General features: G+C 45.3%; 1 protein-coding gene across 1 annotated transcript in view; it reads right to left on the reverse strand.

Moving 5' to 3' along the window:
- The window catches only part of GABBR2 (gamma-aminobutyric acid type B receptor subunit 2), a 1,712,046-nt gene that overhangs the window by 608,734 nt on the left and 1,076,650 nt on the right, over positions 1 to 26,662 (reverse strand). The window contains exon 8 of the mRNA XM_086967412.1: positions 14,961 to 15,021. Coding sequence (XP_086823538.1) covers positions 14,961 to 15,021 — 61 coding nt within the window. The remainder of the gene's footprint in view (positions 1 to 14,960; positions 15,022 to 26,662) is intronic.

Here is a 26,662-nt window from a genome sequence, read left to right on the forward strand (position 1 = left end):
GTGTTTTGGTCCTGCAGGTTGAGACATACCTAGATGGGGTCAGCGTAAGAATTTAAATTCCCCTTCTCTTTGGGACTTCTCTGCCACCAGTAAAATATCTCGGAGTCCAGTTCCAGAGATGGGTATCATTTTCTTGGTTCCCTCTCTTGGTCGGGAACACGCAAGGTGATTGGCATTTCCTAAGCAGTGGGTAAGGCAAATGAGGACAAAAAAAAAAAAAAGTGTTGAACTGGACTGAAAAATGCTTTGGTCGCAAGTTAACTGCAAAAATCAAAAATTTTGCTCCCCCAGAACTCCTTCCAGTTGGATTTGGTCACCTAGAGTAGTCAAACACAACACTTACAAACTTTATGATTACCAATGCTTGTTTGCGGTTAAACCATTACTTAAGTTTTCTTTAAAAATCTATATCTCTGGAACCCTCTGGTCGATTTTGTTCATCTTGGACGCTAAAAAGTCATAAAGACATGACCTATTTTTATAAATTGGCAGCAGATTTCTTTTGTGTTGTGTGGTGTTCCTATTTTGTTGTTTGGTACTGTTATAGACTTAACACTAGCTCCTTTGTTTAAGTAACGCTTCTCAAAGCCACAGCTACCCAGGGTTGATCTTAAGGTTTTACAATGATGAATAGTTTTATCCTCTATGCACACCGGTTGGTGACGGTGTAAGCAACAAACTTCTAAGTGGCGCAAGTGTCTAGACTTTTCTCGATAGCCTTTTGTGGCACCACAGCGTCTCATGGTTGGCGTACATATTAGCAATGGGCAAAACTGAGAGTATGTATTGCGATAACTGCAGTGCAGGTGTGCCGCGGTATATACATTTGTAAAACCGTTTTATTATTTTTATGCACATAACTCGTCAGGACAATATGGTAAAAGAGCAGAAGAAAAAAAACAGAAAAGAGAATAAGTTCTAGTAGAGAAAGGAGCACAGGCAGACTGTGACAGATGAGGGACAAATACAGCCCAGGAGTTCACTCAGCGCCATATTCAGTGACCTTGCGCCCGCTGTAATAATTATCCCCCATAGCACCCCATAAGCTATCTCTAGCACCCAGCCCTATCTACGCCATTCGCGTACCTCATGCAGAGCTCACTGGCCTTCTCCCGGAACTGTACCACAACTGTGCCGGCCCCGGCTATGGGGAGGGAGGGTGGATAGGGGTGGAAGTGTGCTCAACTTCAGCCTCGAAGCACCCTACCAAAAAGTCAATCATATTGCATATTAGCACCAAAGGCCCATAACATTACACAGATGTGCAAGTGACATCCTCATTCGATACGTATGAGAGCAGAGGGCTCCATCCCCGTAGGGTGGGAGGACTAGGACAGAAGCAATGCACATGCCTTTATGCAGTCCAAGAGAGCCACTAAGGGGGATAGAGCCATATGCATACCTGTCATACCTAAAAACTGCAGGAATATATCATGCCAGTAGGATGGAACCAATTGGCATGTCCAGGACAGATTGAAAATGTCTGCACAGGGATGTGGGCAGTGCCCCTATATCTTTAATGTAGCACAGCACACATTATTGCCATTACCTAGCACTTTCTTGTGCACTTATACCTCTACTTTCTATGTCCATTACCTTTTTACACAATGTAAAATTCCTGCACTATATCGCTTGATCTACTTTTGAACGTAGAGAAGCCTCAGTTTAGAGTCTCCGTAGATTTCTCGTTCAGTAGTTAGATACTGTGTTGCTTGAAGGACTGCAAATGATTTGGTAGGAAACTTAAACATCCGATTAAGCAAGAAATGGAGGCGCTCATTCAATTACCAGAGGCTAATGGCTTTCAAGGTAGTGGCACCCAGGAGGCCAAGTGAATTAATGTACTGTATCCCTTTTCCATAGTGAATCATACTTACATCGTTTACTTCACATGCCTCCTGCATTTCCTGTCTTCTAAATTTAGCCCACTATACTTCACTTTGCAGGTTCCTAGAACTTCCACTCAGGCACGCGTTCATGATAAAGATAGTATTACAGTGGTATGATAGTGAAATCGTCTCATGCTAGTATTTAGCTAGCAATTTTCATAGTGTACAGGAATGTACTTATTGTAAAACTGTTTATAGACCGAGATTCTGACAGTTGCTGCGGTGTGCAAGCGCCAGTGAAATAGACAGCTGTGGACCTCATAAATGTACCAGGGACACAGATGAGGCTGCTCCTTTTGCCCGAATGACAAAGGCGTAGTGTTGTTATATTCATAATTCAAAAACAACAGTTGATTGACAGAATGCAGAACAATATCATGCATTCACCCCAGTACAGAGATCTGGGCCTAACTCCATCGTTTTTTTTCTTACCATGCCATTCCAGTTTGAACCCAGCCATATGCAAATCAGTCTTGACCCTGCACCCAATGGGAACAGTCCAGCCTGAACCTCCAAGCCAGGTCCTACCTGGACTGGAAACAAAAACCCTAGGACCGGTTTTGGGGTTTCACCCCTCATCAGAGAGGATAGCTTGATTCCAGTGGCATGGAGAGCATGGCAATGGAGAGATATTGACAAACAAAATTAAAGTTTCAATGGCCTCCTCATACATATCAAACTTACCCGATAATGCAGTACCATGTAATTGTACTGAAGTCGTGTGAATTACAATATTGTAAGCAACGTGCACCATGCAACCACCTGGAGGAAATCCACCAGCCATCAGTGGTATCAGCCACGAGGAGCAGACCTTGGTCTGGCTGGATATTTGTACCTCTCTCTGAGGTGACAGGGCCGGCTCTAGGCATGTGCAAGCTGTGCACCTGCACAGGGCCACCAAACCCCAGGGGCCACCACGCCAATATATATCCTTAATATGTTAATCCTCTGAGGATGGATACATATTTGCGTGGCGGCCCCAGGCAGGGATTTGGCGGCCTCCGGCTCTGTTCCACTTCTAAACTCCCTGACCCCCTCCCCTCTTTACTGGCCTGCACGCTCCGCCCCGCCCGGACCCCCTCTTCCGGGCCCCCTACCTACGCTCCCTGCCCAGGGCCACCATGAGCCTAGAGCCGGCCCTGGAGGTGAATTCGTGTGGCCTTCTTGTTCCTGACAGCTGATGCAGCTCAAATGGAGGGAATAGAGAAGCATGCAAAACAGACTCTGAAGTGAACAAATTTATCCTTGGACGGAGCTGACTACCACACAGTGCTAGGCATGGCGCTTCCCATGTTGATTGGTTGTGGTTGTTTTGTTGCCTCCTTTCTGATTCATCTACACCAGCCAATGTTCTCTGGAATACATTTAAAAGCCTCCTGTGTTCTGGGCAGAAGTTTTCTGTAGACACAATGATCACAGCACAATATGGGGTGGACATCACACCATCTACTTGGCCCCCCTCGCTGCCATCGTCAGACAGCATGGGCTCAGCATAGTATCCTCCGCCGATGACACCCAGTTCATCCTCTCCCTCACGAAGGACCCAGAAAACCCCAGACTCAGTTTCCAAGAAGGAATTAAAGATATCGCAGTCTGGATGAGCAGCAGCTGCCCAAAACTGAACTTGGAGAAGACAGAGATCCTCGTCCTTGGACCCTCGCTCACCGAGTGGGACAGCTCCTGGTGGCCCTCTGCCCTCGGAAACCCACCGACCACGACTAACCACGCCCGGAACCTCAGCATCATTCTAGACTCCTCCCTCACCATGACTTGCTAGATGAACGCCGTCGCCTCCACCTGTTTCAACTCCCTCCACGTCCTCTGCAAGACCTTTGAGTGGATCCCCCCCAAAGCCAGAAAGACGGTTACCCAGGCACTCATTACCAGCAGACTGGACTACGGAAACACCCTCTACGTGGGAATCAACAAATCCCTGCTACAGAAACTCCAGACCATCTAGAGCACCACAGTCAGACTTGTCCTCTGCACCACATGACAAGAGCACATGACCCAACAACACCTGCAAGACCTCCCCTAGCTCCCCGTCGAGAAGAGAGTAACTTTCAAGCTACGTCGAGAAGAGAGTAACTTTCAAGCTACTCACCCATGCTTAAAAATCCCTCCACAACATCAACCCAAATACCTCAACAAAAGAATCTCTTTCCATGCACCCAAAAGAAACCTCTGATCCGCCGACCTCGCCCTAGCAACGACCCGCGCATCTGCAGAACCAGAGATGGGAGAAAAGCCTTCTCCTAAATTGCAGCTAATGCCTGGAACAAACTCTGAGTCAATACCAGACGCTCCCCCACCCTGCACACATTCAGGAAGTGCCTTAAGACCTAACTTTTCAGCTGACCTAGAGGTTTAAGGAAACTGAAAACAGCATTTCACCAAAGTTTATAAACTCAAGGTATTGATTCAAGTATTACCACCCATTACACAGGCCCCTGTGGGAATAAACAGCTAAATAACCCCACCTACTTGCGAACAAGCATTTTCTGCATTGGGAAGGTGAGCGAAAAGAGAGAGCTTCCTTTTCCTGGTACACAAGGGCGAATGACCTTGATAATGGAGCCTACTGTTTTTATGGCTTCAGTATACATTGGTGTTATTGCAATATTTATAGCAAATAAAATGTCAATAGCACACAAACTGTGTAGTGACGTCTGAAATTGCTTTGCCTGTTTTCTGTACTGTAGAAAAAACTTGAGCATTGAGTTTTCCCATAGTAAAATAAACATCACTGATTGGAGCAAAATAGCACACCTTTAAAACTCGAATATAATGCTAAATAGTACATCACTGCAAATTAATGCAGTTTAAAAGCATAACCCCGCCTCTGGTCTTTAATGTAATTCTGCCTATGCATTTTTATTTGAGCTTTCCTAGAGAAGATGTACATAGATATGTCTGATCTGAAATAAATGTGTTCATGATAGCTATGTATAAGTTACGTAGATTCTATCGTAATAGACATGTTGGTGTGTCATACCCAAATGTTTTGTGTTTTACAGTTTTTAGCCATCTAAAGTAAGGCTTGGTCCACCGATCCTAAAAAGCAGTTTTTGCTTCATTCATGTTTTCATTTCTACGCCTTACCAGATACCAAGAGTTATTCTAATATAATGTCCCAATTATTTTTGAAAAGTTTTATTACAATCTTCCTTCTCTGACACTATGAGTGTTATTGTAAGCTACAAGCAGATTATGTATTATATTATTTACTCTCCTAAAGATATAGAAGAAGCTGGTATTTTACACAAGTCTACACAAAACATCACAGAGGTATGAATATACTGCATACAATCAAATAAACATTGCACATAAAAAGAATTGTCACTTCAGTTGTATGAAATATCGAACACACAGGGACATCGCTGGTAAAGAAATGAATTTCTTGCCCCGTTAGGTTCCCAAAAGTTGAACACATCATTTAATAATAGTCTGACTGTACATTATTAGGATCATAACTAGCAGCCATGATGAATGCTGAACCATGGTATCCACCTTCCTTTTTTAAATTCTATGGGGCAGATTTATGATGCCCTTGCGCCGCAATTGCGTCACTTTATTTGATGCAACTGCGGCACAAACAATGCGCCCTATTTCCAACGTGACGCATCTAGGAGATGCGTCACGTTGTAAAGCCCTGCGCCATAAGGAGGCGTTCCTGCGCAGGGGGGGGCGTTCCTGCGCAGGAACGCCTCCTGAAAGTGGTTGAGTGAAATCTATCAGATTTCACTCAGTCACTTTCAGGCCAATTCTGCATCAAAAACCTGCGCCTGCTTGAAGCAGGCGTAGGTCTTGATGCAGCATTGTGTAGATGGGGCACCCCGAGCCTTGCTGGAGCTGCGTCGCGCTTGCGACGCAACTACAGCAATGCGCCACATTTCCGGCACAGATGCGTCACGCATCTGTGCCGTTTTTGCACCATGGTGCGCCGCATTATAAATGCGGCGCACCATGGGTGGCGTAGCTGTGGCGCACTGTGGCGCACGTTAACTGGCGCATCCCTGGGGATGCGCCAGTTAACATAAATCTGCCCCTAAATGTTTTATTATTTTCTTAGAGACAATACGAAACAGAAGGCATGCAATACATACATACTTGAAGCCTACTAGAACATGTTAATGTCAGTAAACATATACATTGCTACCACCTACAACTTTGTGCAAAGGAGAATATAGATAAACAGAGTATTCAGGCAGAAGATGATGCATCACAAAGCCAAGGGCAAAATTGAGTTTCGCTAAACAGAGAAATTAAAAAAGCATTGCATAGCCCTAACATACACAGATGTGGAAGAGGTTTTACCGTAGGCTAACCCAATATAAATCATGAGTAGGAAAAGAAAATAGGGAGAGAAATAGATAGTGTGTGGGGGGGGGGCATGTGGGTGAGAAACAGTAAGAAAAGGGTGAGAATGACAGCTATGATCGAGGACGGAGCAGAGTAGACCAAGAGGGTGTCAGTTGGCGGCCACAAAGCTATCCAGTGTGTACCAAATGGATTGAGCTGTGAGAGAGCTCCCTGTAGAGTCGGGTAAATTCGAATGTGTGCTTCTAAGATACATAGCCCATGCCTACTATGTGTGAAATGACATTATTTAATGTCTTCTAGTCCAAGAAAATGACTTTAATGACCACTGTTAGTAGAAGATCTAGTAGAGCTAAGTCTTATGAAAAAGTGGAAGCACTGGGCCCTGTCAGTATAAGGAACATATGCACAGTGTACCCGGGGGCTTCATCACAGGACCAGCAGAAGTCAGAGTCAATCAGTTTTGGTTTGAATAATCTGGATGGAGTCCAGTATAAGAAGTGTGCTTCAAAACATGTTGTCTGGGATAATATTGGGATCGATTTATTCTTAAGGAGATTGGTAGAAAGGGGTTTGTGCTTACATTTCAGAAGTGTTTGGACCAACATTTCTAAATGGGAGGAATTGCGGTGGATTGTGAGTTTATATGAGTTTGTAAATTTAGATGCCAAGTGGCCACCTATACTGACTTGTTGGATAAATTGGAACAAAGATGGGGGTTGAGAAGGCCCAATTTGGAGAGTTTAGATTTGATTGTCCGAAAATCATAGAAATCCATGTTGGTAAGGGGGTGTTTTGCCAGTAACGAAGGAAAAGAAAGGGGGCTACAGTTAGCAAAAACATCAGACACCAGGTTGATGCCTTTTGCTGCCCATATAGGACCGATCGTAGTAGCATTTGCCAAAGCAGTTTTGTATTATTCTACAATGAAAGGACCATAGATTGGAGAGAGTAGAGGTTAGGTGCCTATCTAGTAGACGCAGAGTGCAGATCGTGTTGAAAAACATTTGACTAGAGTGAGGCACAGTTATTTTAGACATTGTAAGAGTCACAGGTAGTGAGAAGGGTGAAATGAGATGTAGTTTGATCATTTGCCATGGAACTAATGCAAAGGCTGTTAGCTTCTAACCAACAGGCACTGTGTGCTGCAAAAAAGGCAGTCTGATAATTTTACTAGTTAGGAAGGCCATAACCCCCTTTTACACATGGTAGCCTTAGTTTTGTAAGGCCTAATCTAGGTTTCTGTTTCAACTAAAGAAATTCAGAGATCAATTTATCAACTGTGGTAAAGAAGGAATGAGAGAGACGTACTGGGAGCATATTAGATACAAAGTCCATGATCGGTGTAATCATCATTTTCAAGGTCTCCAGTCTCCCCCACCACAAAATATATTTGGGGGACCATGAGTTTAGTAGGTCTTTGATTTCATTTATTGGTTTTTGTTCACTATGGCGGATTGATTCTAAGTTGTCTGAAAGCCAGATGCCTAGCTATTTAATCATTTTGGCTTCCATCTGAGAACGAGAGATGGATGCCGGAAGGCTGGCAATGAATATTGAACTTCAATATGTCTGGCTTCTCTCCAGTCAGAGAGTAGCCAGAATGTACAGAGAAGGACTCGATTATAGATATAGTAGATGGGATCGCTACAGCTGGATTTTTTCAGAAAATAAGTATATTGTCTGCATAGACAGCAGTTTTGAAAGTAAGTATCCACCTTCTTAAATTTTACAGTCATGGTCATTGCTTTGGAAATTGCTGTCTTCTCAGGAATTACACATTTGTGTGTTAAATAGTATATATGCAGTTGCCTAAAGTGCCAAAGATGTGAATTTGGAAAAACAAAGCTTCTGAAGTGTGAAGCAATGCCATTTTTGGAAAGTGAATAAGGTATACCACTCACCAGAAATGACCCTGGCTGCAGGAGGAAGTTGCCTTACTGGGAAACAGAAGCAACTCGTGGGAAGCCAGCTCACAGAGCACTCCCAGGGCCAATTCTCAGTAACTCAAGCGTCGAGTACAATAACAAAGCTTAGAGGCACATTTATCAAGCTTACAGGCAGTGCAGCAAGCCACCTTGCTGCACTGCCTGAAAGGGAAAGGTGAGGAATGCATCATATTTAACATTATATGGTGCATGCCAGTCCTTTCCACCATGGTGCAAGGGCGCTTGCAGTGTAGGCAGTATTTTTTTTGTGCAGGAAGGGGCAACTACCTGCACAAACACAACCATCAGGGGCATTTTCCTCTTTCTGTGTGTGCGGCAGAACGCAGCACACGTAGAAAGAGGAAACAACAAATGAGAAATAAAGATATTTCTCCTCATTGAGCCTCCCCTTGGAAATCATATCATTTTGACCCATCACAAGGTTTCCCAGTGTTGGTAAATCTGGGAATGTGCCAGAATTCATGGGTGGATGCACGAGAACACCCACGCTCCACCCACCAAACATCTCCCTGAGGCAGAGTAACACAACGCAGTGATTTTGTGCTGCGTTGCGTTACTCCAGATTTATCAAAGCATGCCGCGCCATGCAAGGAGGTTGTCTTACGTGGCTTGACAAATCTTACTTAGTGTTACTTCACGCTTGAGTCCCCCCTTGCATGACATAAGGGTGGCGCGTCACATTGATAACTATGCCTTTAAATATATAAAAGAAATGGTTTACATTATCCAATGCAAAGTGCTGTACATTGTATATTTAGTAATAGCTTTGTCCTGAATAGAAAATTCAGCAAAATGGCCTGTGCAGACAAAACTAGTGTGAAAATATTAAATTCAATTATGTCTGACATTCTTAAGGACCAAGAAACACGTGTTTTGATCTTCACATGTTTCTGGTGGTTCAGACTGCTTCTATGTGCTATCTTTACCCCTTAAGCGCTGCCGTCGGCCAACGGTCGTCGCGTGCACTACCTTGGTAGTGCTGCACACGTCTGTTGGCCGACGCGGCCCCACCCGTTATTCGAACGTTCAGCACTGGGCGCTGAACATTCGACGCTCTAAACAGGCTAATGTTGGTTAATGAATGCCAGGGTGTAATGCTTTCAAAATCGCTGAAATCTCAGTGGAATTTACTTTTGGGAAGAGAGGAGCATACCGGGCGGTAGTGTAAACGAGTATGATGGGGAATACAACAATGGAAGGATGACCATCTTCCATACGAAAATTCAAAGATGCTGCATTGCAGAGGAGTAGACTGTGCACTCGAAGTCAGCGTTAATCACAAATGGCTCCTCTGTCCACAAACACACTTCCTAAACTGTCCCAAGTCCACAGCAACCTTTTCCTTGTGTTTTATTGCATGTTTATAATTATTGTATGTTTGTGTATTTCCTCTTTGTGTACTGTTTTGTATAATTTTCTTATTGTCATGTAAGTGTGCATGGTTGTTCGGCTGCATGTTAGGGTGGTTGGTTGCTTCAGGTTGATTGGGGGTGGTTGTGTATCTCTTATATGTTAAATTGTACTGTATATATTTAAAAAAAATTATTCTTCTATGTCTAAAAATAAATAATAAATGTGTTTTTCAAATAAATTGATGTGGGACAATGTTGATATATACAAATTTTTGGATGTGTATCTCTTATATGTTAAATTGTACTGTATATATTTAAAGAAAATTATTCTTCTATGTCTAAAAATAAATAATAAATGTGTTTTTCAAATAAATTGATGTGGGACAATGTTGATATATACAAATTATTGGATATATTACCTATGTACTAAATGTGCTTTCTAGGAGAAGTTTTGTTCTTGTCTCAATTTGCTCCCTGCCTCCCTCTCCTAGTATTTCTGTACTCAGGGACCCTCGTTTGTTATCCAAGTCCACAGCAAGCCTACAGCCGTGCTAATAAAGAGTGACAAATTAATGTTGATCATTTTGCAATTCAGAAATGCACTGCAAGGGCCAGGCTCCATTCATGTCACCAGACATGGCGGTAGCATGGAATAAATAAACTGTGCGAAGCTTTGATCCAAATTTCCATTTCCATAATCGGAAGGATTTAACTCAGCAAGATTCAGATATATGCGTAAATCAGAACCAATGACGAACACCAACACCCTAACGTGTTCAAATGCGAAATGCGTAAAGCTTAGCTTTTATCCCATTGTGTATCATCAGTGGACTTGCAGAGCATCCCTTTTAACACGATTTATGGCAAATGTAGCACTTCAATGCTATGTAGTTATTGTGGCCAATTTATGTCTGTGGTGTACCAACCCTGAAAATATTAAGTCAGAATGACTGAAAAATAGATTTAGTATGTTTTCTGAATAAGCAACTGGCGGTAGAAATGTTTATAAATAAAAAAGATTTGTGTTCTTAAAAGGGTATGTAAAGATATATTAAGATGTGTGATAATGCGAGTGTTGTATAAATCTGCACACTCATCTGTTATCTCATGATGCCATTCGTGTACTTTGCTCAAGATGAAAAACGCATTGCTTGAACTGCTGTCCCCTAATGAATATGCATCAGCTCTCCAGGAATATACTGTCATGATTGTCAACTCTGGATGTGAATCATGGAACAGGGACTTAAGGACGACTGGCACCATGTGCTTCGGACAATCACTCACACCAAACAACAATTTACGTAAGTGATTTGCAATCAAGGAGTATTTCTAACCGAATAAGCGATTAATTGATACAGGGCAGAATCCCATACTACATCCAGCTCATGTTTATTCAAATAAGCAATGTTCTCGAATTAACATATTTGCATTTGTGCAATTGTGCTGCACATTTACAAATATATTTAACGCTTAGCTGGACTTTTCAGTTTGTCACATGACAGTTGCCTGATTAAAAAATATCTTATGCTTGCACAATTCGTTTGTGAATTAAGCTCTTGATCTGTGTAGGAAATTGGGTTACTGGATGGGGGGGGTGGGTAAAACTCTACTCAAGCAGCATCCACAATTCCTGTCTGGATGAAGTCACAATCGAACCCCAAATGAATCTATACTTACCCCTATGGAAGCTTGGCACAAAAGCAGTAAGGCTTAATGTAGAGGCAATGTATGAAGTGTTTATGCAGCACTTCAAACAGTAATTAAGTGAAAACACAACACAAGAAAAATACTACAACAATTTAGAAAAATAGACTAAAATTAAATAAATTATTTGAGATACAAACAACAAAACTCCAATCATTAGAACTGGAGAAGTGCAGTTTTAAAGATTTGAGTGATAATAGTGCCTAAAGGCAAACTCGCCAACTGTGGTTATCTCGTCGCGCCAGACCTGGGCATAGTAACAAGTTCAGGCTACCATGATGGAGCATAGGTAGGATGCAAAGACCGGACCAAGTTAGGCTGCTAAAAAAAGTACCTTTAATCTGGGTTGTGGGGTGTTATGAGATCCCTCATGGAAGATGTGTGACACAGCCGCATTTACGATGGGCTGCGGGCTGCAATGTGAGGTCTTGCGTTGAGGATGAGTTGCGCAAAAGGTGGTTTGAAGGAGTTGCAGAGCTGCGATGCGAGATCCCGCGTCTAGGAACTATTGTGCAGCGGTGGTTCCGATGCGGAGCTGCGAAGCCATACATCACACTACGTCGGTTCTGTTTGGACTACAGCTGGGCTGTCTGAGCACCTTCAGGGTGTCTTCCTAGTGTCCTGATCATGGGTGGCACCACTTGAGGAGCAAGATTCAAAGCAGGCAGAGTCCAGGTGCTGAGTTCAATGTTGTTGGAGCCTTTTCTATCCCTGAGGCTCTGATTGGGAGGACAGCCAAACCAGCTCTTGGAGTCACTCTGGTGGTCATGGTATCAAGCTGCAGGTCCAGTCCTTTTCACTCATGCAGTAGTGCAACTGGATTATAGATGCATCAGCAGCAGCAGAGAAGCAGTCTGTCTTGCTACAGAGCATCATAACAGTCCTTCTGAGTCTTCCACAGCTTCAGAGGTGTACTGAAAAATTGGGTCTAAGGTTCCAATATTTATACTTGGTGCCAGCTTTGAAGTAGGAGACAGTTCTTTAGGTTTCCACCCTAAGAAGTGTTTGGAATTTTTTGCCTCACTACCCTGGTCCCAGCTTGTCCTGGGGCACAACATACTAGTTTCAAACTCTTTATAAGTGTGCTGGAGCAGAGCCTTTGTGATGTCCAAGTGTGGAATGCGAGAGCTCCTTCCCCCATCAAGTCAGAGATGGCCCATCCTACCAACAACTAGTCCCCCTTTGTCTCACTGTCTGGGAGTAATACACAAAGACCAACAGCCAGCTACACCTAGTCATGTGACCAAGGATACCGGCTGCAGAAACTATATGGGTAGGACAAGAAATTGTCAATTTTATAAAAATTGCATTTTCAGAATTGTGACTTAAATTTGGCTTTACCATTAAAGATGGTTTTACATTACAATTCTTCAGATACCAAACTCGATATTCCTACCTGCTCCTGATTGAAAGTTTTCTGTTATTAAATGCAATAAGGTAACTCAATGTTATCCCTTAGGAGAGGTAGATCTTGCAATATTGAACAACAAACTTAAGAGATTTTTACTACCAGGACTTCTAAAGTTAAAAGTACATGTCCAACTTTTTAAATACTAGCCTTCACATGTAGAAAAGATTTCTCTTTCAAGCTCAAAGATATACATCTACATTCCTATTTCTGGAACCTTTTGCATAAACTAGTAATGATTCCTGAAAGTAATTTCTTGGCCCTAAAAGCTAAACCAGAACTTACAACTTTCAGCCAGAATTCACACTTGAGACTCACAGCCAATGCTCTCACTCACACAGTTCACAAAAATAAAACATCAGTTCATTCATGGCTAGAATCTGCTAATTTGAGTTAAAATGAGTGGCGAGTACTCAAAATCTGACAGTGCCAATGTGCCACATATTTCAAGCTTATTTAGCATGTAGTGTGTCACCATTCATCTATCAAGTTGGCAGAGGACATTAAGGGCCATATGGAGGTAAATGGCATTTACCGAACCGTAAATACCGAATTTTACCGATTCGGTATTTACAATTCGGTAAATGCCATGTAGGTAATTATTCTGTAAATATTACCGAATCGGTAATATGCGGTAATTACCGAATCGGTATTTACCGATTCGGTAATTGCCATTGATTCCTATGGGCCTTGAGGCCCATAGGAATCAATGGCAATTACTGAATCGGTAAATACCGATTCGGTAATTTTACCGATTTGTCAAGGGGGACAGGGTGTCACTTTGACACCCTGTAGCACCCCTGATTTTGGCTTGTGTGCAATGTGACACACATACATGCCCTTAGGGCATGTATGCGTGCCACATGGCACAGGTGTACATGCACAGATGTGCATGTACACAGAAATTCGTTATTTACCATGCCATTGTATTTCATGGTAAATAACGAATTTCTAAGGGCCTGTGGCACTGTTTCCAGTGCCACCTACATCCCAAAATTCCGATTCTGTACATTTACCGAATCGGTACTTTACCGATTCGGTAAAATTACCGATTCGGTAAATATACAGAATCGGTAATTTTCAGGCCCCCTACATCTGGAATTACGAATACCAGTTGGTAACGGCTGAAATCGGCCGTTACCGACAGGTATTTTCCAACCTACATATGGCCCTATGCCTGTTATTCTGATGGCCCAGCAGTAAACTCACTACCTTCAGAGGAACCGTCATCATAGCAGTTTCTCTGAAAGTACCAATATTTTGGTGGATGGACAATGTCAGATTTGACAGCTGTTCACAAAACATATTGTTTTTCAAAAGCAAACACCCCAATTGGGGTTTGTTTTTGAATAAGAAATAACTAGTAACTCCCGTAACTAGGGAGGTTTTACATGGGCATGGTGGTCATGGTTTAAATTGTTTTGTTCATAACTGCCAGGTTTCCCTGGCATTGGTATACAGAATAACAAGACATTAGGCTGTCAGCCCTAAATATAGTGGGTGTGGTGATGCCCCTTCTCCGACAGCTGACATTCTATAAGGGCATCAGAGTAAGCTTTCTGTTGACAGAGCCAATTATGGCACAGCCAATGGAAAGCTGACAGTTCGTCAGACTTTTAATAGGGTTAGTGGACTGAGCATTTGGCACACTGTGTATCCAGTCTACCAAACTCTAAATCAGGCCCTAAGTCTTCCATCATATTAAGTCTGAATGGTCTGCATATAGTACAGCTTGAAAAGGTAGCTGTAAAGGCACCTATTGTTCTTACTTTTGAGGGCACCAGCTTTTTGAGCCTTTGTTTAAGCTTTGAGAGTCAAGAAAAATGCATACAAGAAGACAAACGCATGGTCTCTGGCTCTTGGTGTGCAGGGTCAACTAAAGGTGCAGAAGAAGAGGCTGGTTAGCAGGATTCTGTGCAAAAAAGAACCATTTTGCAGTACACCTCCAGGCCTCAACCAAGGAAACTGAACTGCAGCACTAGGTTAGATTTGTGAAATGACTTGCGTCAGTCGGACTAGAACCAGAGTAGACGGAGACCAAATTGATTCATAACATTTCATAATTCCAAACCCTCTGGGGACAGTAAAGTATGCTGCAGGGTAAGAATGTCAGATTATCGGTGCAAGAGCAGGCAAAGAATAATGTATTTGGAATAGCTATTTAAAGGACCTTTGTCTAAAAGATGGTCTTTCCAAGTTGTGATTGTCCAAGTGGAAAAGTTACACCTCACAGTATGAGGGTCAGCAGTTACCAAGGTCACAGCAGTAGCTCGGCACACTATAGACTTATCATACAAAAACATTTTATCAAATGAGAAAAGGTGTATCTGTACCCTACCTTGAAACTGCGTAAATTTGATGGTTCCCATCCGCTCTCCATTTCTGAACATAACTTGCCCCTAAAAATAGAAATGCATGTTAAATCTCATGCAACAAAAGCAATAGCCAAAATTACAGATCACAATAGAATACAAAACATATAAAATGGTTGTAAAAATCAGGTATGAGGGTGTCATTTATGCTATTATTATAAATCATTCAATTTAGATATGTTTATTAGTATATCTTTGACTCAATTTGTATTTCTTGTATAGCGTATGCAAATAATCTCAATTATTGGACACGTTTCTGCTAGTAAAAGGCATCCGCTGAAAAATGTTGTTAAAGAGCTTGTATGACAAGACATGACGTGAAGTTATGATATGTAATGTTACGTTATATGTTTTAAAAAGAATATATATCGTGCATGGCTGCCCTACACCAGGGCGTCCCAGCGCCCCCAAAGGAGGCAGCAGGCATTGCAGAAGAGGCTTCACTCAAAGAGCTGGTAGGTCTTCAGCTGTTTCCTGAAAGCACTGTGGATTGTATTATCCCAGATACTGATTGTCAAATTGTCCCATAAGCTGGGCACCAGGAAGCAAAAAGGTCTTCCTCCCTGCCTGACTAATTGAAAGCGCAGAAACATTGTCAAAGTGCGTTCAGATGATCTCAGGCATCTAGAGGGACAGGAGGGCACAATGAAAGAATTAGGAAGGTGGGGGGCAGTTTTGAGCATGGCACAATGAGTGACACACAAGGCCTTGTACTAAATGCGTTTTCCCACAGTCAACCAGTGTAGAGAGCGAAGCTTCTTGGAGACCAAGATGGATTTAGGCGCCTGGCAGAGCAATCTCACCGCAGCATTAAGGATGATTTGCTTGTCCTTAGCAAAACCCAAATAAAGGATATTGCTGTCATCCAGGCAAGAGATGATCATGGCCTTCACGATTGTCTTTTGGATCGATAGAGGAAACTCCTAAAGAAATGTCTTCAAATTCTTCAGGAGGCCAAAGCAGCATGATGTAACAGCTTTGATTTGGTGTTCTAAAGACAAGGGATTATCGAGTAATACTCCCAAACCCATTACAGCAGGCTTAGTGCTGGGGGTGGGCCTAATGTCTCCAGCCACCAGTGAGGACCCAAGGTGGATCACTGTTTATAAATGATTAACGATGCTGTTTGATTGCCATTGCATTTTAAAGAGTTCACACTCATCCAATTGGCCACAGTTTCTAAAACAAAGGGGGCTGTCATTTGTATTGGCAGAGAGTGATATAATCAGCTGCCATCACAGGAAATCAATGACAAACCAAATGATTCGACAACGTCTACCAGCGGTCTGACATAAATATTCAAGAGCGTGGGTCTCAGAGCAGAACCCTGAGGGACCCCACAGTCAAGCTGCAATTTCCTGGAGGAAAACGGAGGGGATATTATTTGAAATGAATGACCCTCCAGCAATGATGTAAACCAAGGAAGTGCCTTGCCGCCAGTCTGTTTTTCAGGGCCTCGTAGGATGCAGTGTCACAAGCGCCACTAAGATCTTGCAGGATCACAGCAGCTGACCCTTCTTTGTCCACAATATGATGCATCTCTTCAGTAACTGTGAGCAAGGACGTCTCTGTGCTATGAGCTGTCCTAAATCCTGTTTGAGAGGAGTGCAGTAAGTTGTGTTTCTCCAAATAATGAACCAATTGCCCGTTGATGAATTTCTCTAATAGTTTCCTCACGATTAGCAAAAGAGAGATGGGCCAGTCATTTTTAGGTAGCTTGTGATTTAATGAAGGCTTTTTCAATAGGGGGACGAACATGGTATGTTTCCAGCTGGGTGGAACCCCTGCCAACAAGATAGAAAGATTTAACTATCTAAGAAAAATCAGAAAAATAACATCTCCTTCCTTTCCCATTATATCCATTTGTGCTGGGCCACTAGTCGAGCCAGATTTAACTAGAGAAAGAGTCTGGTAGCAGTCCATACTCATAAGCTCGAATGACTCCAAGAATGGACTCTGATGCGACCCATACATAAATTTAAGGTCCCGACCTGGGTGTTGTTGATGAAATTCCCTTTCAAGTTGCTATAAATATCCCTCACCTTTTGCACAAAGTACTCTGTATATTGCATTTGTCATTTGATGAATCTATTGGAGAAGACTTGTTCGAGGCATACAGCAGGGAGAACAATGTCAAACATTTCCTTTGCTGAGTTCTGACCTCCTTCAATTTTCTTAGCAGAGTAATTTAGAGTGCGAGGAAACACCTGATTATTAAAATAATTGTATTCAGGAAAATATTACTGATTCTTAGGTGTTAACATGCTATATATGTTATGATATTAGTTGACCTGTGCACACCTAAATTCCACAGCACCTTGTCCGTTAGATGAGCACCAATCGTAGCATTTGTAGTAGAATATGATTACATTCTTTGTTTAATTAGTGATTTAACAGAAAATTGTTGTTGATTATTTTTGTTTATTACCATGGTGACATTGTACTTAGAACAATATATGTCGTTTTGTTTAGATGCTCCCCGACGAAGGGCAAAGCCCGAAATGCATTGGAGCGAATTCAAACATATATGAAATGGAATGAAAAATATATGTTTCTCAACATAAACGTTATCGTTTTTTGAAAAGAATACGATATATCTGAATTAAGGAAGAATACATCTTTGAAAACGAATTCATGTTATCCTGTAATGAATAGAGGAGGATTATTTCCCAAATATTGGAGTGCCCTATGGGATGTTATCAGTTTTCAACTGACCACACTTCATTAACATGCTATATATCACACATTTACACCGGAGTCCTACTAGCCTTGATTGACACAAAATAGAATGTGAATTAACCAGTAGTGATATGAGTGTAACAAAGAATTAAGAAAGAGCTCGGCTGGAGTACCCCACGACTTGTCTCAGCATCTGACTGCAGCTGTCCCCTAGCAAAACCACTAGGGATTCTGGAGGATGCATTGAGACATTTTAAGTGGTACAGGTCAGGGGCGGTCCTCCATTAGGGCAGAGGAGCGTTGCCTCACTGCTTTCTCGCAGTGTGAGAAGCAGAAACATAAAATGGTATTTTAAATACCATTTTATGTTTCTGCTTCTGGCACTGCGAGAAAGCAGAAAGGTAAGCCTGGTTGGGGGCGTTCAGGTGGGCAGGTTGGGGAGGAGTGGCTTGATCAATGCTGTGGGCCCCTGACTGTTTGGTCTGCCCTCTGGGGCCGACCAAACCAGTCATGCACACTCTGCCTTTTCTCTATGTAGGCTGCATGCAGCCTACATAGAGAAAATGGCCTCCCCATAGGCACCCGGCTGGGTGCCATCCTCACCAATCACAGATCTGCCATTGCAGGCCTCACAGGCTATGGACTTGACAACTGTGGGCAGTCCAACAGGGCACTTCCTCCTACCTTGGATCCCCGCCAGCTCCCTCGTGCTTTCGGCCAGCTGACCGAGGATCTCACCCGGGCACACCAAGTTGTGCAGTGATGTTCATGGGAATGCACTGCTGCCCCCAGAGTGATTGGGGATGTTGTGCCTTGTTGGCTGGGGGGTTGTGGTGCTGTAAGTAAAAATGCCCATCACTCTTACAGTGGGTCTCTATCTGTCTAACAGCAAATGTAATGTTTACATTTTAATTATTTGCACTTTTCCTAAGGAATTGACCTATGATGCGGCCTGAAACTAAGGAGATTTTGGGATGAGACTCTGCTAGACATTTGAATAGTTACCTTATTAACAATAGCATCGGTGACAAGGGAGCTGTAAGAGAACTCACAACAACTCATTGGAAATGGGTGTTTTCCTCCTAGCTAAAGGGCAGAGAACCTCTCAACACCAGAAGCTCCAACTCATTTTACATTAAGGAAGTTCAACCGGTGGGAAAGGGAAAGTTGTGTGCTGAAATGATCGGCTAAGAATATTAAGTTTTCAATTTGTAAATGTATTTAAAGGTCAAAATAATAATTCCAAAAGGTAATTAGTTCTAATCAGAAGCCAAATGCAATTAATACATCCAATAATGTGATATGCCTTTCAAGAAATAAAGTAACCACTGCACATAAAGTAATAGGCACATTAATAAGAATACGTCCTAATACAAAAGAACTGCACAGCTTTTCCTTCAAATTAAACCTAATTTCTTTCAAACCTGTCATGATAAATTTCCTTGTTATATTCTTTAATAATGTTACTTTGTACTTCAAATAACTTACACACATTGAGTATATTAGCACTCTCAGTGTTAAATCTATGAAATTCTATAAATATTATACAAAATTCAGATGTTTCAAGTCTCTTAATTGTAAGTAAGTAATCTATTGGAACATTATTATCTACATTAGTCTCTTCTAAATCATTCTGGTGCATTATAATGAAATAATAAACTAAAATTGTCAATCCATATGTTAATGGTAATTGCATGTAAAACAATCTAAAACAGATGTTGGTAAGAGAGTACAAACGTAACAATCAGGGGCAAATTCAGTATGCCTCTATAATTCTTCAACACATCTATATAAGAATTCTCTCCAAAATCTTTATCATAACTATTCTTTGTTCTAAAATATGATGTTTTGTCGTATTCCAAAATATTGCGTTATGTTTCGTGTTTGGAAGATACCCAGTAGGAGGATATTTACACTCTTACACACTAATAAATGCAATTGAAATAGAACGATTAAAATCTTTTGGAAAGCCATGCTAAACTGCTCATTTTTAGAAGGTATTTCCATAATTCGTTTAAATAGTCCTTTCAAAATTGAATCTTCAATTGCATAAAAGCAAAGTTTCAAAGACTATGAGTAATACAGGCAAATAGTAGTTAGTTTCCACAACAAAATAGTTTTTCTGTAATTCAGACCACAGGTCAATTCTTCATCATGGGAAATTATTCAGTATTGAACATTTCTCAATGCCTTTACTATTTCATAGGGTTCCTGAGAATCTCCAAACAAAAATCAAACAACTTCAGTATCAATGTCTATTTCATACAGTTCAATCTTTGTCAAATACACCCATTCAGGAGTTGTGTACTTTTTGTTTGGAACTCTCTTTCATTTTTTTTTTTTTTAAATATATTTTTATTGCAAGAATTAGCCAAAGTTACATGACAGATCAGCGATATAACTTCAGTGTAAAAGAAAAACAACCGATCCCCCGGGAGGAAACACCTTGTACACACAGCCATTCAGCCCACAACCCGAGGGTCGGGCGGCGTCTGCTATCAAATCTCAAATGGGGATCCGGTATATTGCTGAGGCTGATCCGGATAAACGACGACCTTCATCTGCTTTTCTAAATCATCCTAAAAGAACAAAACCCCCCCAATACCCACTCAACCAAACCCCTCCCCCCGCCCAGCCCCGCCATCAGTGTGTGGTGTGTGTAAAAAGAGCTTGTGGGAAGACGCCTCAGGTAACTGCGTAGAGATCAGTGTTATGTACATCTAACGGGACTCAGGTTGTGCTGCGTCATCATTCTCGGAATCGCTGGAAGCGCTGTAATCTCGCAGGCCTGCACTATCGTCTCCCATTCTAATGCTGCTTCCAGCGCCCTCTCATTCTGCTGTCGCCTCGCCAGCTGGTATCGCAAGGTGATCTCCCCTGTGGCCCACTTCAGGAGTTCGTTGTGCCATTTAGCTCCCGTCGGACCAACTCTTGCCTTCCAATGCCTGGTTATCTCCCTTTTAGCGAGAATGAGCCCTAGGTCAATAAATTTACTTGAGATTTTATTTTTAGGGGTATGAGGGAACCAATGTAGGATCCCCACCGCCACGTCGAATGCCAAGGTTCTCCCAGTGACCCCATTGAGGGTGTCCTCTATCAGGAGCCAGTAGGAGGACAGCGCTGGGCAGGACCACAGCATGTGAATGAGGTCTGCCGCGGGCGCTCGGCATCTGGGGCAAGCCGCCGTGTCTGTGGCGAAGTATTGTTGGATTTCGCCGGAGTCAGGTAGGCCCTGTGAAGTATATAAAAATGAACCAATTGAAATCGGGCGTGGCGCGTGCCCTTCCAGGTTTGACGCATTAGTTGCGCCCACGTCGTTTCCGGTATATCTTTCCCTATGTCGGCTTCCCAACGGTTCCGTAGTGCGGCAAGCGGGGGCAGACCCTCATTAATTAATCTATTATATAAACACGTGACTGCCTTGACCGTCCCCGAGGACATCATAACATATTGGCACACCGATGATGTTGGTGGCTCCTCCATACCTCTCTTCCAGTGCGTCTGAATTGCCCTAATTATAGCTGTGTGAAGGAGGAAGTCGCCTCGGGGAATGTCAAAACGGTCCAGAATCTCCTGGAAGGGCAGTAACACCCCATCCTCATAAAGATCTCCCACTAACTGCAACCCTGCATCCTCCCAATGCCTTAAGCGCGACCAGCCTCCACTGTGCGGCAAGGCCGTTAACATCCCCAATGGAATCTCCGGGGCATATGGGAGTTTCAGCTCCCCCCGGGCGTGGGCGTGATTCCAGCACAGCCGTATAGTTCGTTCCTCGAGCGTAAGGTCTTGCAGAGCTAAGCGCTGGCGTAGTGCAACGTAGGAAATAACGTGTCTGGGCATTCCCCTGCCTCTCCCCTCTTCCGGGCCTCGGAACTCTCTCGCTATCTCCTGGGTGAAGGTCTGCAACTGAGCCGCTAAATAGTATTTTTCAAAATCCGGCACAGCAAGGCCGCCCTCCGATTTTGGTCTCATCAGGGTCTTGAGTGCCACCCTTCGGCGGCCCAACCCCCAGAGGAACCCCACCACCATGGATCTCAAGAGCCGGAAGGTGGCCGGCGGAACCCAAATCGGGAGCGCTCTGAAATAATATATCAGCCGGGGTAGTGCCACCATTTTCAACAGTGCTATATGCCCAGCCACCGAAAGCGGAATGGTAGCCCAGAAATCCATGCTGCCTCGCAGCGCGCAAATACAGCGGGCTATATTGCCGTCTAAAAGATCGGCGGGGTCATGGTACACGTATACCCCCAGATATTTGAGGCAGCTAGGTTCCCATCTAATCTCTCTAGTGGTGTCGGGTCTGGGCTCACCCTTCCGAACCGGAAATAGGCAAGTCTTGGCCCAATTCACCTTAAGGCTCGAAATCTCCCCGAAGGTTGTGAGAGCCTCTTCAGCCCCACCCAGCGCATTACCCGAGTCCTCAAGGAAGAGCAGGAGGTCATCGGCATACAGAGAGATGTATTGCTGTCCAGATAAGGTTCGCAGTCCGCCGAAAGAAGCTCCGGTCCGGACCGATAACGCCAGTGGTTCCACCGCGAGCGCGAAGAGCAGTGGGGATAACGAGCATCCCTGCTTCGTGCCTCGTTCCACTGGGTATTGTTGAGAGACCAGTGGACCCGCCCTCACCCTGGCCGACGCCGAGGCATAGAGCACCGTGGTCCATCTGACAAATCCCTCTCCTAGACCGAAACGCAGTAGTACTCTGCGCAAATAGTCCCATTCCAGGCTGTCAAAGGCCTTTTCCAGGTCAACCGAAAGGACCAAGGGACACGGGGCCTCCGTGTGTGATTCCTCTAGCAGACGAAATAAGCGACGAATATTCATGGTCGTATTGCGTTTAGGGATAAATCCTGCCTGGTCTGCATGTACCAAGGAACGCATGTGTCCCAGCAGTCTCGATGCCAGTATGCTGCTTAGAATCTTATAGTCGACCGTTAGCATTGATAACGGTCGATAGGACGCCGGGTCAGCGGACTCCCTAGCAGGTTTGAGGAGGGGGACTACCAAGGCTTCGCACATCGAGCCGGGGAGGCGTCCCAAGCGTTTCGCTTCCTTGTAGACTACTAATAGTCGGGGTGCCAATAGGTCTACGTAGGTGGAATAGAATTCGACCGGGAGCCCATCCAGGCCCGGGGTCTTGTTTCTCGCCATCCCCTTTATGGCACTACGGATTTCCCCAAGTTCTATATCGGTGCCCAGGGTCTTCGCTATGTCAGGTTCCAGTGCTCCAGAATCTCTAAGGATTGTAAATAATCATCGATCAGGGTAGGATCGCGGGTCAGTCTGCTACGGTAGAGCCGTTCATAGTAGCACAAGTAGCAATCAAGTATCTCCGGTTGGGTATGCACCTCAAGTCCCTCCGCGGTGCGCATGGACACCGTCGGGGAGGTCCGGCGCGTGGGATTGGCCAACCAAGCTAATAGCGCGCCCGACTTATCCCCTTCCGTGAGCGATCTGGTGATATAGGCCTTATAATACTCGTGGAGAAGTGTGGCTCAGGGGTTAGAGGCGGCAGACCTGGAGCTTGAGTTCGGCCCGGGACCAGGGTTCAATTCCCCGCCTCGGCGGGTCTTGGGCTCAAAAATTCCACGGACTCGTTAATTCCCGCTCCGGTGCCTTCTCGACTCACGGGTTCACACTCTGCGACTCTGGGCAATAGCTTGCTTAATCTCCACAACGGCCCCTCGCGGTGGGATGCCTGGCTTTCACCTTGTGGATACCCTGCCAGGGTTATCTCACAGGGGAATACCAGGACGGGTTCCCTAAGCAAGCGCTGAGATGCCCCAGGGTAAGTCGAGCGCTATATAAGTTTCATTCATTTCATTTCATTCATTTCATAATCGAAACAGCGCAATCGTTCGACCTCCGCGGCCACTGCCTCTCTCGCCGCACCAGTACGTTCCTGAAGTTCCGGGTGGCCGGGGCGGCGAAGCTCCATCTCGCGGAGCTTCCGGTCCGCGTTGGCCAGGTCATCAAGGATGACACGACGCATTCCCACCTTCTTGGATATACAGTAGCCCCTGATCACCACTTTAAAAGCGTCCCACTCCGAGGCCTCGACCCAGCAGTGCCCCCATTGGTCGCAAAATAGTCAGTAATTTTATCCTCTAGGTCCGCCTTGAAGACTATATCCTCTAATGTCTCGGGGCGCAGTTTCCAAGTAGGTACGCTGGGGACCCTGGGAAACCAACCGAAATCCACTAATAGGGGGTTGTGATCCGAGATGGTCCTGGCCAAGTATTCAGATCGCACAGTCGCGGATACCAATTCCGTCGACCCCAGAAACCCATCCAGTCTCACATGTAATTTGTGCACCAGAAAAGTATGAATAATCTCTAGTATAGGGGTGCTGCGCACGCCAAATATCTGTCAGCCCCCATTGAGCCTGCCATTCCTTCCTGCCTTTAGCTACTCGTCGGACCGGGGAATCCGGAAGGGGGGGTGTGAACGATCAATGTCGACATCCACCACCGAATTAAAGTCTCCTCCCAGCAGGAGGGTCCCCGACAGGAAGTGGGCCAAGGAGCCCGACAACCCGGATAGGAAGGCGAGCTGGTCCACGTTAGGCGCATAAATGCAACAAATATTCAGTGCCCTACCCCCCAGTGTGCCAGAGATAGCCACGTAACGACCCTCCGGATCCACCACAGATTTGGAAACCTGTAGGGGTAGCCCAACTCTTATCCAGATCAGTACCCCTCTCGCATAAGCTGAGTATGTAGTGTAGTAAACCTGCCCTCTCCATCTACGCTGTAGCGCCGCCCCTTCCGCCTTGGTAAGATGTGTCTCCTGCAGCAACGCTATTTGCACCCCTCTACGCACCAGATAAGCATGTATTTTGTGTCATCTGGATATAGTGTGAAGGCCCCGCATTTTACATTAGTGATCTCAGCCATTGTCCCAAAGTGTCGCAACCAGGTTCCCCCAACAACGCTCAGACGTGGAACATTCAATATTCAATACAACACCAATGGCGGCCATCCCCCCCAACAACAACAAAACTTCCCCTTGAAACAAACCCCCTCCCACCCACCCTAGAATAGGACCCAAATAGCGCCATCCAGTTCCCATCCAAACTGTACCCTCAGTAAACTCCCTTCCCCCGACTATTCCTGCGGTAGCCACCGCAGGTGTGCCTTAAGGGCCGAGTGCGGGCCGGGCGCCAGCAATGGGCCACCGAGTCTCGGGCTACCGAGACTAGACCGAGCACCAAATCACAGGTAGCAAGTAGAGCAAGGCCCCCCAACCCCATCGGTGATTCATGGACCAGCAGTAACTTCTACAACCACCACTCCTCCCGCGACAGTCCCCCGCCCAAATGGAATCAGCTCACCCGAGTTCATCCCTGCCCATCCAGCATGCCCTCGGCCGAGTCCGGAGAAACCACTGGTAAATGAACACTATCAGTCTCCGAGTCCTCAGTGTCCGAGTGAGCCCCCTCTCCGCCAGGTTCCGATTCTTCGACGATGGGGCCGCTCTGGGAGCCAGACAAGTTGGAAACCATTTCCAATACCCCTCGCCGTTCAGCCAAAGTCTCTATCGTCGAGGGCTTGCCCGGTTTACCGCGGCGGCTCCGAAGTCTTTTGGATCGCCGTTGTTGTCCGGGTTCCGACGTCGTCTGGAAAGAGGATCCGAGGCCATCTTTGCCAGCCCTGTACAGCTCAAGCCAAGACCAGACGTCCTCCGGGGTTTCAAAAAAGTGGGTCGTATCATCAAGGATGATGTGGAGTCTCACAGGAAAGAGGAGAGAGTATTGTATACCCTCGCTCCGCAGTTCACGTTTGACCGCTAGGAAGGAGGTCCGCTTACGTTGGGTCTCATAAGTATAGTCCGGAAAAATGTTCACTTGGCTGTTCTCCACTTTGTATGGGCCATTGTGTCTGGCGGCATTGAGGAGCAGATCCCTGTCTCGGAAATGCAATAAACGCGCCACCACCGGGCGCGGGGAGCGGCCTTGTTGAGGAGGTCTGGCCGGCACTCTGTGTGCCCGCTCCAGAGTATAGAAGGAGGACAGACCCTCCGGCGCCACCACAGTTCGGAGCCAAGCTTCCAGATAGGCCACCATGTCACCATTCTCGATTTTTTCCGGTAGGCCCACTACGCGAATATTGTTCCTCCTATTACGCCCTTCAGCGTCCTCCGCCCGTCTTTCCAAGTCACCGATCCGGGTCAGGGCATCCTTCATCGCAGCAGCCAGAGTCTTCTGCGCTGGCTCCAGGACCTTCACCGAGCTCTCTACCTCTTTGACTCTGTCCGAGAGCTTACCATGGTCCGCCCTGAGGAGGCCCAGACTCGTCGCAACCTGGGCGATGTCTTGTTGTAGGGCCGATCGCGTATCTGCGATCGCCTCCAGGATCCTATCGAATTGTTGCTGTAGGTAAGGGCCTCCAGAACTCTCTGGGTAATTTCGATCATCCCTATCCGGCGCCTCCGTGTCCGAGGCGGCCGGAGTGGTCCCTTTAGGTCCTCTTGGTTTCCCCAAAGGCAGACGTGCCCTGCAGTATAAAGCTCGGCAGGCGACCCACCAATTATGGGCGTCGGCTGTTGCTCTCCCGGCGTGCGACCGCGGTGGAGTGGGCCTTCGATCGTCCCCACCGCAGTGGCGCAGAGGTCTGCCACCACTTCGATCTCTCGGGATGAACCACCGCTGAGTCCCCGGAGGCCACCAAGGGGGAAGTGGAGGTGATCACCGCCAATCGACGTGGGTCCGTCGGTTCAAGCGAGGCCTCAGATTGCAGTCACCAATACAGCCGGGACTCCCGCAGGGCCATGTCGTAGTGTCGCCTATAGAGTGCCTTGGGGCCAGGTGATTATCGGATCTCAGCGGAGTACAGCTGGCCGTCTTGGGTGGTTCCGCTTTTCGGGCCAAGATCTCCGGTCGCCGGGGACCATGCGGCGCCGAAAAAAACCGACTATCAATCCTCCGGGGATGTCTACGGCGTCCAGGCGCTCCCAGGTCGCCGGGTGGACGGTCGTCTTTCCAAGAGAT

The sequence above is a fragment of the Lissotriton vulgaris genome, chromosome 4_1 (genome assembly GCF_964263255.1).
Source record: "Lissotriton vulgaris chromosome 4_1, aLisVul1.2, whole genome shotgun sequence".
In the NCBI taxonomy this organism is placed as follows: Eukaryota; Metazoa; Chordata; class Amphibia; order Caudata; family Salamandridae; genus Lissotriton; species Lissotriton vulgaris.